General features: G+C 41.8%; 2 protein-coding genes across 17 annotated transcripts in view; both read left to right on the top strand.

The window, feature by feature from the left end:
• Positions 1 to 8,869, top strand: part of LOC109864489 (plectin) — a 176,979-nt gene extending 168,110 nt beyond the window's left edge. For 15 of the 16 annotated variants that reach the window (XM_031792175.1, XM_031792137.1, XM_031792144.1 and 12 more), the window contains 3 exons: positions 250 to 7,500; positions 7,760 to 7,876; positions 8,030 to 8,695. In XM_031792175.1, the coding sequence (XP_031648035.1) occupies positions 250 to 6,603 (6,354 nt within the window). In that variant the 3' untranslated portion in view covers positions 6,604 to 7,500; positions 7,760 to 7,876; positions 8,030 to 8,695. Of the gene's footprint in view, positions 1 to 249; positions 7,501 to 7,759; positions 7,877 to 8,029 lie in introns of all 16 variants that reach the window. The other variant, XM_031792134.1, reaches the window with a different exon arrangement.
• Positions 8,870 to 11,305: 2,436 nt separating this feature from the next.
• Positions 11,306 to 16,949, top strand: part of LOC109903940 (microtubule-actin cross-linking factor 1) — a 42,588-nt gene continuing 36,944 nt past the window's right edge. The window contains exons 1-3 of the mRNA XM_031792204.1: positions 11,306 to 11,861; positions 12,107 to 12,159; positions 14,085 to 14,196. Coding sequence (XP_031648064.1) covers positions 11,739 to 11,861; positions 12,107 to 12,159; positions 14,085 to 14,196 — 288 coding nt within the window. The 5' untranslated portion in view covers positions 11,306 to 11,738. The remainder of the gene's footprint in view (positions 11,862 to 12,106; positions 12,160 to 14,084; positions 14,197 to 16,949) is intronic.

Here is a 16,949-nt window from a genome sequence, read left to right as displayed (position 1 = left end):
GTTCTCCCCTTACTGAGAAGAGTGTATACACTATTATGGAACATAGGAATAATTCAATCTAATATCTATATTTTTTAACTATTTGGGACTGATTCTTATAAGTGGAGTGTATTGTACTAAAATGTAGTAATTCCTTTGCTATATTGCACAGTATGTGGATTGATTGAGTTTTTTACGGAGTATTTTTTTAAATAAATGAAACTCATATTGTTCTTAATTATGTTCTCGTTTTCCCTTTTCCTCAATTAGATGGTCAATGCTCAGCAGAAACAAATCCAACACGAGAAGACAGTACTCCAGCAGACATTCACCACAGAGAAGGCGGCGCTGTTGAAGAAAGAGAAACAAATTGAAGAGGAGAAGAAGAAGCTGGAGAACCAGTTTGAGGAAGAGGTCAAGAAGGCCAAGGCCCTCAAAGAAGAACAGGAACGGCAGAGGAAGCAAATGGAGGAGGAGAAGAATCAACTTCAGGCTACCATGGATGCTGCCCTCAACAAACAAAAAGAGGCTGAGAAAGAAATGCTCAACAAGCAAAAAGAGATGCAGGAGCTTGAAAGGAAACGACTTGAACAAGAAAAGCTGCTTGGCGAGGAGAACAAGAAACTTCGCGAGAAACTGCAGCAGCTCGAGGTCGCCCATAAAGAGCCAATCTCCCACACCAGAGAAATCGATATCCAGACTGACAATGTGCCTGAGGATGAACTGATCCATATGACCATGGTGGAGACATCAAAGCAGGTTATCAATGGCCAAAGTGTTGGGGATGAGGTTGACAGTAAGAAGGATTCATTGTCTTTTGATGGCATCCGCGAGAAAGTACCTGCAAGCAGACTTTATGAAGTTGGCCTTTTGACGAAAAAGGACTTTGATAAGCTGAAGAATGGCAAAGCTACCGTGCAAGACCTCAGCCAGACTGATAAGTTAAGAACAATTCTGCAGGGCAAGAACTGTATAGGGGGTGTCTTGACACAGTCTAATCAGAAAATGGCAATATATCAAGCTATGAAAGAAAAGAAACTGACTCCTGGTTGTGCTTTGATCCTCCTGGAGGCACAGGCAGCCTCTGGCTATGTAGTCGACCCAGTTAGAAACAAGAAACTCTCGGTCAGTGAGGCTGTGAAGGAAGGCCTGATCGGACCTGAGCTGCACAACAAAATGCTGTCTGCTGAGAGAGCTGTCATTGGTTACAAAGACCCTTACACCAGTAACAAGATCTCACTCTTTGAAGCTATGAAGAAGGGCTTGATTGACAGAGACCATGCCATTAGGCAGCTTGAGGCTCAGATAGCTACTGGTGGACTCATTGATCCCATAAACAGCCACCGTGTGCCCATCGAGACTGCATACAAACAGGGGCAGTTTGATGCTGAGATGAACAAGATACTGGAGGACCCTTCGGATGACACCAAGGGATTCTTTGATCCTAACACCCAGGAGAACTTAACATACCATCAGCTAATGCAGAGATGCAGCACAGATCCGGAGACAGGACTGCTGCTCCTGCCCATCACTGACAAGGCTGCTCTGAGCACGTCAACCTACACAGAGGAGGAGACCAAGGATATGTTCAGCAAGACGACCGTCTCTGTGCCATTCGGAAAATTCAAAGGAAAGACTGTAACTATCTGGGAAATCATCAATTCGGAGTACTTTACCGAGGACCAGAGAAAGGATCTTATTCGTCAGTACAAGACAGGAAAGATCACAGTGGAAAAAATCATCAAGATTGTTATCACCATGGCAGAGGAAAAGGAAAAAAAGAATGAAATCGCTTTTGAGGGTCTGAGGGGACCTGTCCTTGCTACTGAACTACTGGAGTCCAAGATAATCGACAAAGACCTCTACAACAAGCTGCACACAGGCAATAAAACAATCAAAGAGGTGTCTGAAATGGAGCCTGTTCACAAATCCTTGAAGGGTACAAACTGCATTGCAGGTGTAGTTATTGACTCAACTAAGGAGACTATGTCTTTCTATCAAGCCATGAAGAAGGATATGATGAGGGTAGGGCCTGCTTTAACTCTGCTGGAAGCACAAGCAGGAACAGGATTTGTTGTTGATCCTATAAAGAATCAGAAGTTCACTGTCGATGAAGCTGTGAAAGCAACTGTCATTGGTCCCGAGCTGCATGAAAAACTACTGTCAGCTGAAAGAGGTGTTACAGGCTACAAAGATCCTTACACAGGAAAGACTGTGTCTTTGTTCGAAGCAATGAGGAAAGAACTCATTCCAAAAGATCAGGGCATCAGACTCCTAGATGCGCAGCTTGCAACAGGAGGCATCATTGATCCAGTGAAAAGCCACCGCATCCCACATGATGTTGCCTGTAAACGAGGCTTCTTTGATGATGAAATGAAGCGTATTCTGAATAATCCAACTGATGATGTTAAAGGCTACTTTGACCCCAACACACAGGAAAATGTCACATACTCACAGCTATACAAGAGATGTGTCACTGACAATAAATCTGGCCTTCAGCTTCTTCCTCTGTCTGAGCAAGCAATCAATGCGAAGGAAGAGCATACATACACAGACGTCCAAACCAAAGAGGCCATGAGCCAAGCAACAATGGAGCTGCAGTCTGGTCCATTCAAAGGGAAGAAACTCACTATCTGGGAAATGATCCACTCTGAATATATTACAGAGGAACAGAGAATTGACCTGATGAGGCAGTATAGGTCTGGAAAGATTACAATAGAAAAGATCGTCACGATTGTGATCACCATTGTAAACGAGAAAGAGGCTAAGAAACAAGAGCAAGACAGCTTCAAAGGGCTTAGAGCACCTGTCTCTGCCAAGTCACTGTTTGATTCCAAAATCATTGACAAAGCTACGTTTGACATGCTCCAACAAGGCAAAAAGACACCTACACAGGTCAGCGAAAATGTCAATGTAAGCAAGTACCTGCAGGGCTCTGACAGTATTGCTGGTGTCTACCTTGAACCAACAAAGGAGAAGATCAGCATCTATCAAGCTATGAAGAAAAATCTTCTGAGACACAACACAGGCCTGTCACTTCTAGAGGCCCAAGCTGCCACAGGGTTCATTATAGATCCAGTGAAGAACCAGTACCTGTCAGTGGATGATGCAGTTAAAGCAGGCATTGTCGGCCCTGAGCTACATGAGAAACTGCTTGCTGCTGAAAAAGCAGTCACTGGTTACAAAGATCCCTTCACGGGCAAAACAATCTCTCTCTTCCAAGCAATGGAAAAAGATCTAATTATTAAAGAGCATGTCATGCCACTCTTGGAGGCCCAACTGAGTTCAGGAGGAATCATTGATCCTGTGAACAGCCACCGCGTTCCTATTGACGTTGCCTATCAGAAGAGCTTTTTCAGCAAAGAAATGACACACAGCTTCTCTAATCCATCTGACGATAACAAAGCTTTCTCAGACCCCAATTCAGATGATAAAGTAACATACAAACAGCTGAAAGAGAAGTGCACTAGAGATCCTGATTCAGGCATGAACCTTTTACCACTTTCCAAGCCACAGGCCCCTATTGTGGTGGAGAAGACATACCTCTACACGGAGGAACAGACGCAGAATGACCTGGCCACAACACAAATTGACCTCCCCAGTTCACTTGAGTCCCTTGCTGGAGGGTCAAAAAGTCTCTGGGACATCATGAACTCAAATCTACTTCCTGAGCAAGAGAGAAAGAAGCTGATGGAGGAGTATCGTTCTGGCAGTATCACTAAAGAGCGCATGATCATCATCATTATTGAGATTATGGAGCAGAGAGAGATCATCCGAGGTGAAACTGTTAAGTCCTGCAACACAATCAGACGTAGGGTCACTATCGAGGAGCTCTACAATTCCCGTATCATTGACCTGGAGACATTCAACCTGCTGAAGCAAGACAAAAGAAACATCCGAGACATTATGGAGATGCAGAGTGTGAAGCAGTATCTCTTTGGCACAGGCTGCGTTGCTGGTGTCATATCTGACTCCACTTCCAGGATGAGCATTTATTCAGCGATGAAGAGAGGGTTCTTGAAGCCTGAAATTGCCCTTAGTCTCTTGGAAGCACAAGCAGCAACAGGATTCATAATTGATCCTGTGAGAAACGAGACACTCACTGTTGATGAGGCTGTCCGCAAGGGTGTGGTCGGCCCTGAGATCCATGACAGACTTCTGTCAGCTGAGAGAGCAGTCACAGGCTACAAGGACCCTTACAGTGGCAAAATAATATCTCTCTTCCAAGCAATGAAAAAGGACCTTGTTCTGGAGGATTATGCTCTGAAAATGTTGGAGGCTCAGACTGCCACAGGAGGCATTATGGATCCTGAATTCTACTTCCACCTCCCAGCGGACATTGCCACACAGAGAGGATACATCAACAAGGAAACAAATGAAAGGCTTGCTGATGACGTAAAGGGATTTGTTGACCCTGTCACTGAGGAGAAACTTTCTTATGCCCAATTACTCAGGAGATGCAAGATTGACCCTACCAATGGGATGCGCTTGCTGTCACTGGGAGACAAGAGACTGACGTTCAAAGGTCTTAGAAAACAGATCACCATAGAGGAGATGTTACGCTCTCAGATCATCGACCAACAGACGGTCAATGAGCTGAATGAAGGTCTGATTTCAGTGGAAGAGGTTAGCCGTAGACTCCAAAAATACCTTGAGGGCACAAGCTGTATCGCTGGTGTTTATGTAGAGGGAACTAATGACCGTCTATCAGTCTACCAAGCCATGAAAAAGAACATGATCAGGCCAGGAACTGCCTTTGAACTGCTGGAGGCTCAGGCTGCCACAGGCTATGTAATTGACCCAATCAAAAATCTCAAACTTACTGTCAATGAATCTATCAAGATGGGAATAGTGGGGCCAGAATTCAAAGACAAGCTTCTCTCTGCTGAGCGTGCTGTGACAGGTTACAGAGACCCCTATTCCGGAAAGACAATCTCTCTGTTCCAGGCCATGAAGAAGGGGCTCATCTTAAAAGACCATGGAATACGTCTCCTTGAGGCTCAGATTGCCACTGGCGGAATCATTGACCCAGAGGAGAGTCATCGCTTGCCAGTGGAGGTGGCCTACAACCGTGGCCTCTTCGACGAGGAGATGAATGAGATTCTCACTGATCCATCAGATGACACCAAGGGTTTCTTCGATCCCAACACTGAGGAGAACCTGACCTACCTCGGGCTAATGGAGAGGTGCATCACTGACCCAGCTACTGGCCTTGTCCTCCTGCTCCTGAAGGAGAAGAAGCGCGAGAGAAAGACCTCCTCCAAATCCTCTGTCCGCAAACGCCGAGTGGTCATCGTGGACCCAGAGTCAGGCAAAGAGATGACTGTCTATGAGGCATTTAGAAAGCAGCTCATTGACCATCAGACCTACCTGGAGCTTTCTGAGCAGGAGTGTGAGTGGGAAGAGATCACACAGACATCCTCTGATGGCGTTGTCAAGTCAATGATCATCGACAGACGTTCAGGAAGACAGTATGACATTGATGACGCCCTCGCACGAGGCCTCATCGACCAGACTTCACTTAGTACCTACCGCTCCGGAAACCTGTCCATCACTGAGTTTGCTGACATGCTGTCTGGAAACATGGGTGGCTTCCGCTCCCGGTCATCCTCTTTTGGTTCCACCTCTGGTTCCACCTCATCATCATACAATCCCATGAGCCCCATACCCTCCATTAGACCCCCTGCAATCATGTGGAATGACCCCACGGAGGAGACTGGGCCTGTAGCCGGAATCCTGGATACAGACACTTTGGAGAAGGTGTCAGTCACAGAGGCCATGCACAGGAACCTTGTGGACAATATAACAGGCCAAAGACTACTTGAGGCACAAGCCTGCACAGGGGGCATAATTGACCCAACTACTGGTGAACGATTCGCTGTTACTGAGGCAACCGAGAAAGGGCTTGTGGACAAGGTGATGGTGGACCGTATCACCCTGGCTCACAAAGCTTTCAATGGATTTGAGGACCCAAGAACCAAAGTGAAGATGTCTGCCTCCCAAGCTCTAAAGAAAGGCTGGCTGTATTATGAAGCTGGGCAACGTTTTCTGGAAGTCCAATACCTTACGGGGGGGCTGATTGAACCGGATGTTGAGGGTAGAGTCTCACTGGACGAATCCATCAGAAAGGGCACAATTGATGCTCGCACTGCTCAGAAGCTGAGAGATGTGAGCGCTTACTCCAAATACCTGACATGTCCCAAAACCAAACTAAAAATCTCTTACAAAGATGCCATGGACAGAAGCATGGTTGAGGAAGGATCTGGCCTGCGACTGCTGGAGGCCTCCTCACAGTCAAGCAAAGGGCTGTATAGCCCATACAATGCCAGCAATTCCGGGTCTGCCGCTGGCTCCCGGTCCGGGTCCAGGACTGGATCCAGAACAGGATCCAGAAGAGGCAGCTTTGATGCCACAGGTTCCGGTTTCAGTATGAACTTCTCATCCTCCTCCTTCACCAGCTCCAGCAGTTTCGGTGGCCGCAGATATGATGCAGGACCTCATAATGGACTCAACATGGATGAGCTAGCCCAAGCCCTTATGGCTCTAGCAATGATCAGGCCATGCAGCTCAGAAGAACAACGAGCCTTCCCAATGATGATACCAATGCATACCACAGTCGCATAATTTATAGGAAAAGAAATTGACATTTGAAAAACAAATAATTAATTTATTCTGCTCATGTGGTCACATTCGGAAATGGCTGGAAGTAATTAAATGCAGGTCCTCATATAGATGTCCAAAACAATGCCTTATCTCTCCAGCCTTAATTTCTTATAACTATTAGATCAATTTAATGTTTTGTTCCATTTTATTGCAATTTTTATTGATTAGTAAGTCAATTTATATTTTAAGTGCAAAGTATCGGATTTAGTTTTTACTTCATATAAAGTGATCACAACTGATTTTATAGTTCGCATTAACACAACTTGTATACTTAAGCTTTCCGAAACGAATATATGTACTTCGAACAGATATATTTTTCCAGTTTTCTTTTTCTTTTTGAACTTAAGAATATTTTTGTCCTCTTTCTTTTAACTGTTTGCCAATATCCTATGAAATATGCCAACATAGATATTATAGTGACACTTTTAGATGTCTTCATATTTCTGAATGTCTGTATAGAGTTTGACCCCAAGTTAAAAAAAAAATTTTTTAAGTGAAATTAGTTATCTAGCACAGTAAAACAAATAGTCGCAGAGCAGAATTTAAAAAACACTACTTAAACAGTGGACGACGACTGCAACATTCAAAGTTTAATGAACTGCTTCCGTGTCCTACATCCCAGACAACATTGCCCTTTCTGCTCAGTGGACAGGCCCATGTACCAAGTCATCACCTTATTCTTTAATCGCCCACTCCAAAGTTATGAACTATTATACTCATCATTACGGACTACTATACCCACCATGTACCTCTTGTCAAGTGTTCCTGGTAGACTGTCCTCAGAAGATGTCAGGCTTCACCATGCTTCCTCTGACATTAGAGGCAAAGATCTGCATCCTGGATGTTGCTTTGGTTCTTGTAAGTTGAAATCAGTTTACTGATTTTGTCATTTTAGTAATGTAGTTTTTTAATATACTTTCCTTTTATCCCTTTCATCACAGCCATACACCTTCTCTACTCTCCTCTGATTCTGTTTTTTCTCTTCCCCCTTTATCGCTAGCATTTCAATTCTAGTTTGGAAGAAAGCGCTATCAAACATTTTTATCAGTTGGATGATTATGATCATGCCTTTTTCACCTCAGTATTTTAAGATGATTGATTCCCTTTTTTTTGGCAGATGTCTCATTCCATCAGAATTCGATGGGGATTTGCAGATACTCAGATGGGCATGGCTGATGAGTCTCTTAACAGGGACGATATCCCAATTCAACAGCTTCACCATCCAGAAATTCAGGTAAATTCATCATCCACCATGTAAAGCATTACACCATCAAATACATTTGGAATGTATTTATTTGTTTGCATTACAATTATTTCAGATTTTTTAAATATATTTTTTTACTGTTGGTTTTGTTGTCTCAAATTATAATTTTTCTTTTGTTTTTAGATCTGCCATTGAGTACCTTGCTTCCATTGCACCTCCCTCATTTTTGAAGACAGTTGAGGCTTGTGACCCCTGAAGTCTCCCTGGGATACCATACTAGGAACAAACTCCATGAATTTTTTTGTTTTGTCCAACGTTCGTACTTGAATATTGATCATAATCCCCCTATTTTGGATTACACCTCTTACACATGACTATTTTTATGGGCTTTCACATGGTCAGCGCCATGAAGATGAAATGCAATGTAATCTTAATTTTCTGTAAGCAACATCAATGTAACATCAGTCAGAACCAAAGTAAATAGTTGCTGAGATGACATTGCAATATCTGATCTGATACGACAATACATTGAATGAATGTACATATTTTATAGGATGAATACATTTCAAGACATTTGACATATTTCCTTTGCAAAAATGATTTTGAAGCTTTGTCATATGTCGCTTTTCAACCAGTATTGGTATGTTTTCCATACCTAGTATGTTTGTTTTCTGTTCTGCTTCTAGGAAGTGTTTTACTTCTGTAAATCTTCGTTTTCATTTTTCATCCTATTTTTCATATCTTATAAAATAAATTTTTGCTTTGCGTGTTTTATTAACTTGGTAATAATATTTTTGGGGGAAAAACATTATTGTAAGAAGAAGAGAATAGGACATGAATCTGCTCTGCAAAACTTGTTTTGTTAAATGCAGATTTAAGTGGTAACAAGATATTTAATCAAAACTAACTGGTTGGTTTTGCTCATTAACATATTTTTTTGTGTTGAGTGGCATGGTGAGTGGAATCTGGTGTATGTTTTGATGATACCACTTTAATGTAAATAAATGGGCTTTAAAAAGGTAATCTTGTCAACTACATTTCAATATCCAGGTAAATCACACTGACCATGGAATTATCTAGATGCAAAATAAACAACCTGCAGTACACAGACCTCACAGGACACACACAGTTAAGACTCAAAAGATGACTCACCATGAAAAAAACTATGGAAGCTAACTCTGATGACACAGCATACAGAACATATCACTATTTTCAGCATAACACATAAGATTACATTGTGTGTACCTGTAGGCACAGTATAGATATTCACACGAAAGGCTATAAACCAATTTATTGGTAGCAGCATCTGATATACTCTGTTTTTCATGAAAAATGGCTCCATTTAAAAAATATAGATATTTCACCTTTATTTAACCAGGTAAGCTAGTTGAGAACAAGTTCTCATTTGCAACTGCGACCTGGCCAAGATAAAGCATAGTTCGACACATACAACAACACAGAGTTACACATGGAATAAACAAACATACAGTCAATAATACAGTAGAAAAAAAGAAAAAGTCTATATACAGTGAGTGCAAATAAGATTCATATGACTTCAGTTTAAGCCATTGTTTTTTGTGGTAGGCACTAATACTTTAGTTTAGTAATTCTATTGTGGTATGCATATACTTAAGCTTAAAAGCATTGTTCTGTACAGTGGTGGAAAAATTACACAATTGTCATAATTAAGTAAAAAATACCTTAATAAAAAATGTCACCCAGTAAAATAATACTTGAGTAAAAGACAAAGTATTTGGTTTTAAATATACTGTACTTAGGTATCAGAAGTAAATGTAATTGCTAAAGTATACTTAAGTGTATGAATTTGACCACTGTCCTGTCCTGCTAAGCTTTCAAAATATAACTAGTACTTTTGGGTGTCAGGGAAAATGTTTGGAGTAAAAAGTACATTGTTTTCTGTAGTAAGGTAAAAGCTGTCAAAAATATAAATAGTAAAGTACAGATACCCCCAAAAACGACATAAGTATTACTTTAAAGTATTATACTTACAGTGAGCACCATCATTCACTGGACAGTGACATTTTTTTTGTTATATTGGTTCTGTACTCTAGCAATTTAAGCTTGAAAGGGTACAATGACAATGATGGTGAAGTGCAAACTGTCCGCTTTAATTTGAGGGTATTTTCATACATATAGGATGAACCGTTTAGAAATGACAGCACCTTTTGTACATGGTCCCCCCCATTTTAAGGTACTGCAAGTATTTATTGAATTGGCTTCACAGATGTGTGTCGTTAGGCAGGTGTATTCATTTGTGTCGTTAGTGAATGCAGGAGAGCTGTTGATGAATAGTATTGATTCTAGACTTTGCTATTGCCTTTGGAGGTTGTTGTTGGGGTGTGAGAACATGAGGAAGACCGCAGTGTTGATGCAAATGAAGCTGGCCGTCATAAGGCTCAGAAATGAAAATCAATCAATCAGGAACATTGCAAAAACCCTGGGCATGCCCAAGTCAACTGTTTGGTTCGTCCTTAACAAGAAAAAAACAACCGGTGAACTCAATTATGTCAAAAGACCCGGTAGACTGAGGAAGATCACTGTAGTGGATGACCGGAGAATACTCTCTATGGTGAAGAAAACACGCCTGAAAACAGCCCAACAGATCAAAACACTCTCCTGGATGCAGGTGTAGATGTGTCAAAGTCAACCATACGTAGAAGACTACACCAGCAGGACTACAGAGGATACACTACAAGATGCAAACCACTGATAAGCCTGAAGAACAGAAAGGCCAGATTACAGTTTGCTAAAAAGCACCTAAAAGAGCCCCAAGAGTTCTGGAAAAAAGTATTGTGGACAGATGAGACAAAGATTAACATGTACCAGAGTGATGGAAAGAGGAAAGTGTGGAGAGAAAAAAAGACATGCCCGTGATCCAAAGCATACCACCTCATCCGTGAAACATGGTGGAGGGGGTGTTATGGCTTGGGCCTGTATGGCTGCCAGTGGAACAGGCTCACTTGTCTTCATCGATGATGTGACTGCAGACAGAAGTAGAACAATGAATTTTGAAGTCTACAGAAATATTTTATCTGCTCAGATAAAACCAAATGCCTCCAAACTCATTGGATGGCACTTCATCATACAAAAAGACAATTACCCTAAACATACTGCTAGAGCAATGAAGGGGTTTTTAAGGCAATAAGTCCCCGAAACAAGCAGGAACTGAAGATGGCTGCAGTACAGGCTTGGCATAGCATCACCAGGGAAGATACCCAGCGTCTGGTGATGTCGATGCATCGCAGACTTCAAGCAGTCATTGCATGAAAATGACTTTTTTTCTGCATTGTTAAACTGTCCAATGTTTTTGATGCCTGAAAATGGGAGGGACTATGTACAAAAGCTTCTATAATTTCTGAACGGTTCATCCGATATGTATGAAAATACCCTCAAATTAAAGCTGACAGTCTGCATTTCACCCTTATTGTATCCATTCAAACTCAAAGTGCTAGAGTACAGAACCAATATAAGTACTTTACACCACTGTTACAGTATACCATAGTAGAATCATTATAGGTGAATGAAGTAGTGTCTTTAATGCCCTCTACTTGCTGTCTACAAGCACTACTGTCTGCATTATTTAATTCCACCATTATGAGGGCACTATTAGTTTGACTTGCAAGTCATTTCAACTCATGTACTCTTGGAATCAGAGGTATTGGAATACAAGCAAACAATGAACCCTCAACCCCTCATTCACGATTTAGCTACCAACTTAATTTCATGGATACATTTTCTGTCAGCGACTTGGAGAACGTTATTAGAGACTTAGATATACAGTCTGTGTGGAAGGGTGTGGAAGTTGTGCTCTTTGGTCTATCTATATGTCTACGTGTGTTTCTTTCTATGCTAATGTTAGCCTTTGACATTGATGGAAGATCCAGCCAATATGAGAGATGGGCCGTCTACCTGCCAGAATACCTCTAATGACTGCCTTGACTACCCTTCACTGACCCTGTCCCTCCCACCCCTCCCAGAGAGAGGTGACGAGGAGGTAAGACATCTGAGAATGGGATGAGGCAGTGCTTTGGGAAGACAGGGCTGTAACAGACCTACCAGTACGGAGCAGTAAAACGAAATACCTGAATTTGAACTTTGCTAGTACTATACTAATGTATCGAGGAGGGCAAACTCAGTGTCCTGATCACTACCAATTCATTGTATTATACTGTATATTGAGTGAAAGGATACACAAATTAATCATCTCTGATGTATTCTTATTTTTGTTGTCTGTTTCAGGAGGAAAGTGTGTATGGATTGGCAACACCCACATCCAAGGAACCAAGCTCTGGGTATGGGTAAATGCTAGGGATGCACCGATATAGCATTTTTGGCAGATACCGATATCCAATATTTTCCTTGCCAAAAAAACTTGTTACTGATAACCAATATTTAAAATGTTTGCAGCCTTTAAAGCATTCTAGTACAGTTACATAGTTAACACACACATACAGTATGGACACATCAGTCTAAGGCACTGCAGTACAGTGCAAAAGGCATCACTACAGTCCCTGGTTCGAATCCAGTCTGTATCACAGCCGGCCATGCTTGGGAGTCCAATAGGGCTGCGCACAATTGGCCCAGCGTCGTCCGGGTTTGACCGGGGTAGGCCTTCATTGTAAATAAGAATTTGTTCTTAACTGATTTGCCTAGTTAAATAAAGGTTACACACACACCACACTGCCCAAAAAGTTATTTTGTTGGCATTTACGTATGTCCCCATTACCAGTAAAACATAATCAAAACATATTTATTTCACATACTTGTTGTGCTTTTTCATTGTTCATTTGTTCAGTCGTTTCATTCTCAACCAGGATTTCTATGGAACGCCGTTTGGGTATTTTTGCATGTCAAAAAATATACACATCACATAACACTATTTGACGTGTCAAAAAGCTTGTTGACCAATCAGGACTTGAATGTGACTGCACGTCACATAATAATTTAACGCGTCCATACTTTTTTATGCGTAGTTATTACACATTGATTACGCTATCACTCGTATTTCATGTGTCACAACGATTCATCGATACGTATGCTATGATGCTGGTAAAGTCTTGCGCACCTACAGTGCTGGTCATAAAAAAAAGCTAGCTAGCTCATGGATGCAAACAATGTTCTTCCCGAAAAACATAGCAAAACTACATTATCTGTTTCAGTAGCAATCATTATCTAACTAACTATATAGCTAGGTGTCATCATCTAAAATAACCTACAGTGCTGGTCATAAAAAAAAGCTAGCTAGCTCATGGATGCAAACAATGTTCTTCCCGAAAAACATAGCAAAACTACATTATCTGTTTCAGTAGCAATCATTATCTAACTAACTATATAGCTAGGTGCCATCATCTAAAATAACCCTAATTTATAAAACAGTTGTTATTTAATTAATGGTGTTCGGACCCATCTATGTGAAGCTAGCCACAATAAGGATTAGGCACAATAGTGGACTTTGCGGTTAGCCCTCAAAATAAACGTATGTCATTGACAGTGACGCAGGTGAATACAAATAGTAGAATTATACCATAATTGAATAGATCATGCTAAACGAGGTTGGAATGTTGTTAAATAAAATCAACAAAAGACAATAATTTGTTAATTTGACAAAACTCTGTTAAAATCACACTGAATGTTTTATACTTTAAAATTGCATTGGGAGCATACTTACTTCACTGTACAGCCTTACCTATGGATTGTGGATCAATGACATGGGGTATCAGTCTACTCAGTGACAGTCAGAGAACATTAGTGTCGTAGCTCTTATTGCGGGACTCTGAAACAACTGTGAATTGAGCCACATTTATTGTCACCCTATGTGTATTTTACAACATTAACAATGTCTACACGGTATTTCTGATCAATTTGATATTATTTTAATGGACATAAAATGTGCTTTTCTTTCAAAAACAAGGACCTTTCTAAGTGACCCCAAACTTTTGAACGGCACTGTGTGTTATATTGGTATGCACGTCAGCTTTGACATCGGTTTTTCACATCACCGTTAAACTTGACATTTGTTGGAAAAATGACTTGTGTAATGCACAAAGTAGATGTCCTAACCGACTTGGCAAAACTAGTTTGTTAACAAGAAATTTGTGGAGTGGTTGAAAAACGAGTTTTAATGAGTCCAACCTAAGTGTATATAAACTTCCGACTTCAAATGTATGAGATGAATAGTGATATTGACACAAGCTTTGTGGGGCTTGTATGCTTCCAGGAGGGAGTCAGAGGAGTGGAGCCAATGGCAGGGGGAGTTCAGAGGTCAAATCCGAGCCCTGCGACACTGGCTGAAGAGCATGGAGATGAGGCTACCTCCTATGGACCATACGGTCAGTTGGGTTGTTGAGTTGCTCGTTTCCTTACCTTTCTCTCATTCACCTATTTAACCTACAGCTTGAATGTCATTTGTTTTATACATATGAAAAATACATTTTATGTCAACATTGCTAAACATCAGTCTTTTCCCTCCGTAAAATTATTCTCTGAGGTTTAGTGCACATTACGCAGTTAACAGTAGAATGAACAGGGCCTTGGCATATTTAGTAAAGCAACATCCTTGTAGTGAGATCTGCTGAATGAGGCTATCAATCTATTGCCATCATCATCAATGGATATCCACTGAACCATTAAAGACGTACATCGTCCTCCATCCTCTGTTGCTGCGCATCCAATTACACAGAGTAAAATACACTGATGGAGAGGCGGCTGGAACAATGTTGATATATTATCCATTCACAGGATGCTAGAAGACAGGACAATACCCATCCCCCATGATGCAACTTGTTGGTCTAACGGTAATTGTTTGGGCTGGGAGAAATCCAAAGAAGATTTCAAAGAAAAACAGTGATTTGAGACTGGCCCCTATTGTGTAATACGCCATGGCGCTGGGCTGAGCATCACTATCGAATAATATGCCCTAAGCCCCAGAGAAATAAATGCTCTCCCACCCAGGGGGCTGGCATGATACCACTAAACAGAGAACGAGAGAAAAACTGTACAAACAACAGAGCAAGAGTCAGAAGAGGGAGACACATTACACATACAGGCGTATGACTTCAGACAGAAGGAAAAAGAGCAAGGGAATCAGTGAGAGAGAAGAATCTAGAGCCAGACGGACTCAAGCGGAGATCGAGGTGGTGGTCTTAGCTCCTCCGTGTCCTGCAGCAAGTTTCCTTTGGGGAGAGGGGCAGGCAGGCAAGCTCTTTTGTGCTGTGCTGGGACAGGGAGGCTGGAGAGACGCTCAGCAGTGGAGGCCCACTGCACACATGAGCGAACAGACTGAAAAGGACATTAGACTCAGATTGGAGGATGAGGACGGAGAGAAAAGAAGGAAAGAAAAACAGGATCTTACCGAGTCCTGTGGTCTGGCCATAAAGGCATTTGTTGTGTTTCCCCCAGCCATTAGTCTTTTTTATCTGTTAGTGGCGGACAATCAGCGTTGCACAATAATTAGTGTGTCTTGAAGGGTGATATTTTATATCACAAACAGTAACCGTGTTCTTTTAGACTTAGGATAATGAACAAGGGCCTCGACTCCGATAACTAGCCCAATCCACAGATTTAAAGCGGACTAGCATGAAACATCAATATGACCAGACTGAAGAGCACACCGAGACTCTTTACAACATGAACACTGATTGAATCAATCTCCATACTGTGTGTTTCAGCAACATGTCGCTCCTCTCTGCATTCCTTTAGCCTTTTTGTCTTCTTTGTGTTTATTTTTTGTGTGGTTGTGAGCACTGTGTTACCTCAGGGGGAAAGGAGCACCTTATTGTGATTGATAGGTTTTGGTACATTTAGTGTTACTAAAAGTTCCATTGTCCTAATTGTTTGTGTCACGCGGGACTGGGTGGGTGCAGGAATCAGACGCAGAGAGAGTTCCACTGAGGTTAAGTGCTTTACTCAGGCACAACAAAATAATAAGCCCAACAAATACAGGGTGCCATGTTAAAGAAAAGAAAATCCACCACTACCTAAACATAAAGACAATCCCGCACAAAATAAGGGCGGGTCTACGTACTAAATATAGGGAAGCTAATTAAACCAAACAACAGAAACACAGGTGAAACTAATAAGACAAAACAAACAGACAAACGAAAGAGGGATCGGTGGCGGATAGTAGGACGGTGACGACGACCGCCGAGCACCGCCCGAACAGGCAGGGGAGCCAACTTCGGCGGAAGTCGTGACAGTTTGTTTGATTGATTCATTGATTATAACGCTAACTGGCGTAACAACTGAATTATTTCATCTTATAATCCGGGTTTAAACTGGATAAATACACATGACCTTCGGGTGAACTTATCCATCAAGCCAAAGCTAATTGTTTTTCTCTAGTCTTCAATTGCGAAATACTTTCGCATTATGATGCCATCGTCACACTTTGTTTTGTACGTGTGACTCAGAAATGTGTGTATGACACATGCATGACTCAACTTAAAGGAGTCAGTGTTTCAGATTTTTTTAAATGAGCTATAAGGTAGACCCCTATGTTCAGTGGTGAGCTGAGGGTGTGTGTGTGTGTGTGGGGGGGGGGGGGGGGGGGCTCATGTGCCTCTCCCAGTGAGCATGGGGTTAAATGCAGGTAGTCTTTTATCAGCACTGTGCCTTTATCACAGTGCACCCCTCCATAAGCCTTTTGTCATGTTAATGCTGCTAGTCTGCACCACTGCTGCTTTCAGTCTGGTCTGTGGGAACTCGTTCGTTAGCTGGGCGAACTGCATGAATGAGACACAACACAACTTCCCCCAACACGCCAACAATACACAGGAGAGAGACACACCTGCTCCTTTACACATGCTCTGACAGTGGGAGCCATGTTCATTAGAACATACTGTAGCAAAATGTTTTGCAATGGAAAATTTGACATTTGACTTTTGAACGACTTCACTGTTTCACTCCACTTTGGGACATTTGATTTCAATTCCGTGGCTGTTGAACGGCACCTTGTTTCTCCATACAGCCTGACAGCCTCCATAAACCAAGTGAAGGCGATTCATAAACAGCTGTGAAGCAGAAATTTGATGCGTTTTAAAATAAAAATTCGGCCTAGAAGTTTACGCTGAATGTTCCACCTGTT

This window comes from Oncorhynchus kisutch, linkage group LG2 (assembly GCF_002021735.2).
Source record: "Oncorhynchus kisutch isolate 150728-3 linkage group LG2, Okis_V2, whole genome shotgun sequence".
Taxonomy (NCBI): Eukaryota; Metazoa; Chordata; class Actinopteri; order Salmoniformes; family Salmonidae; genus Oncorhynchus; species Oncorhynchus kisutch.
This window is presented reverse-complemented; position numbering and strand designations above follow the sequence as displayed.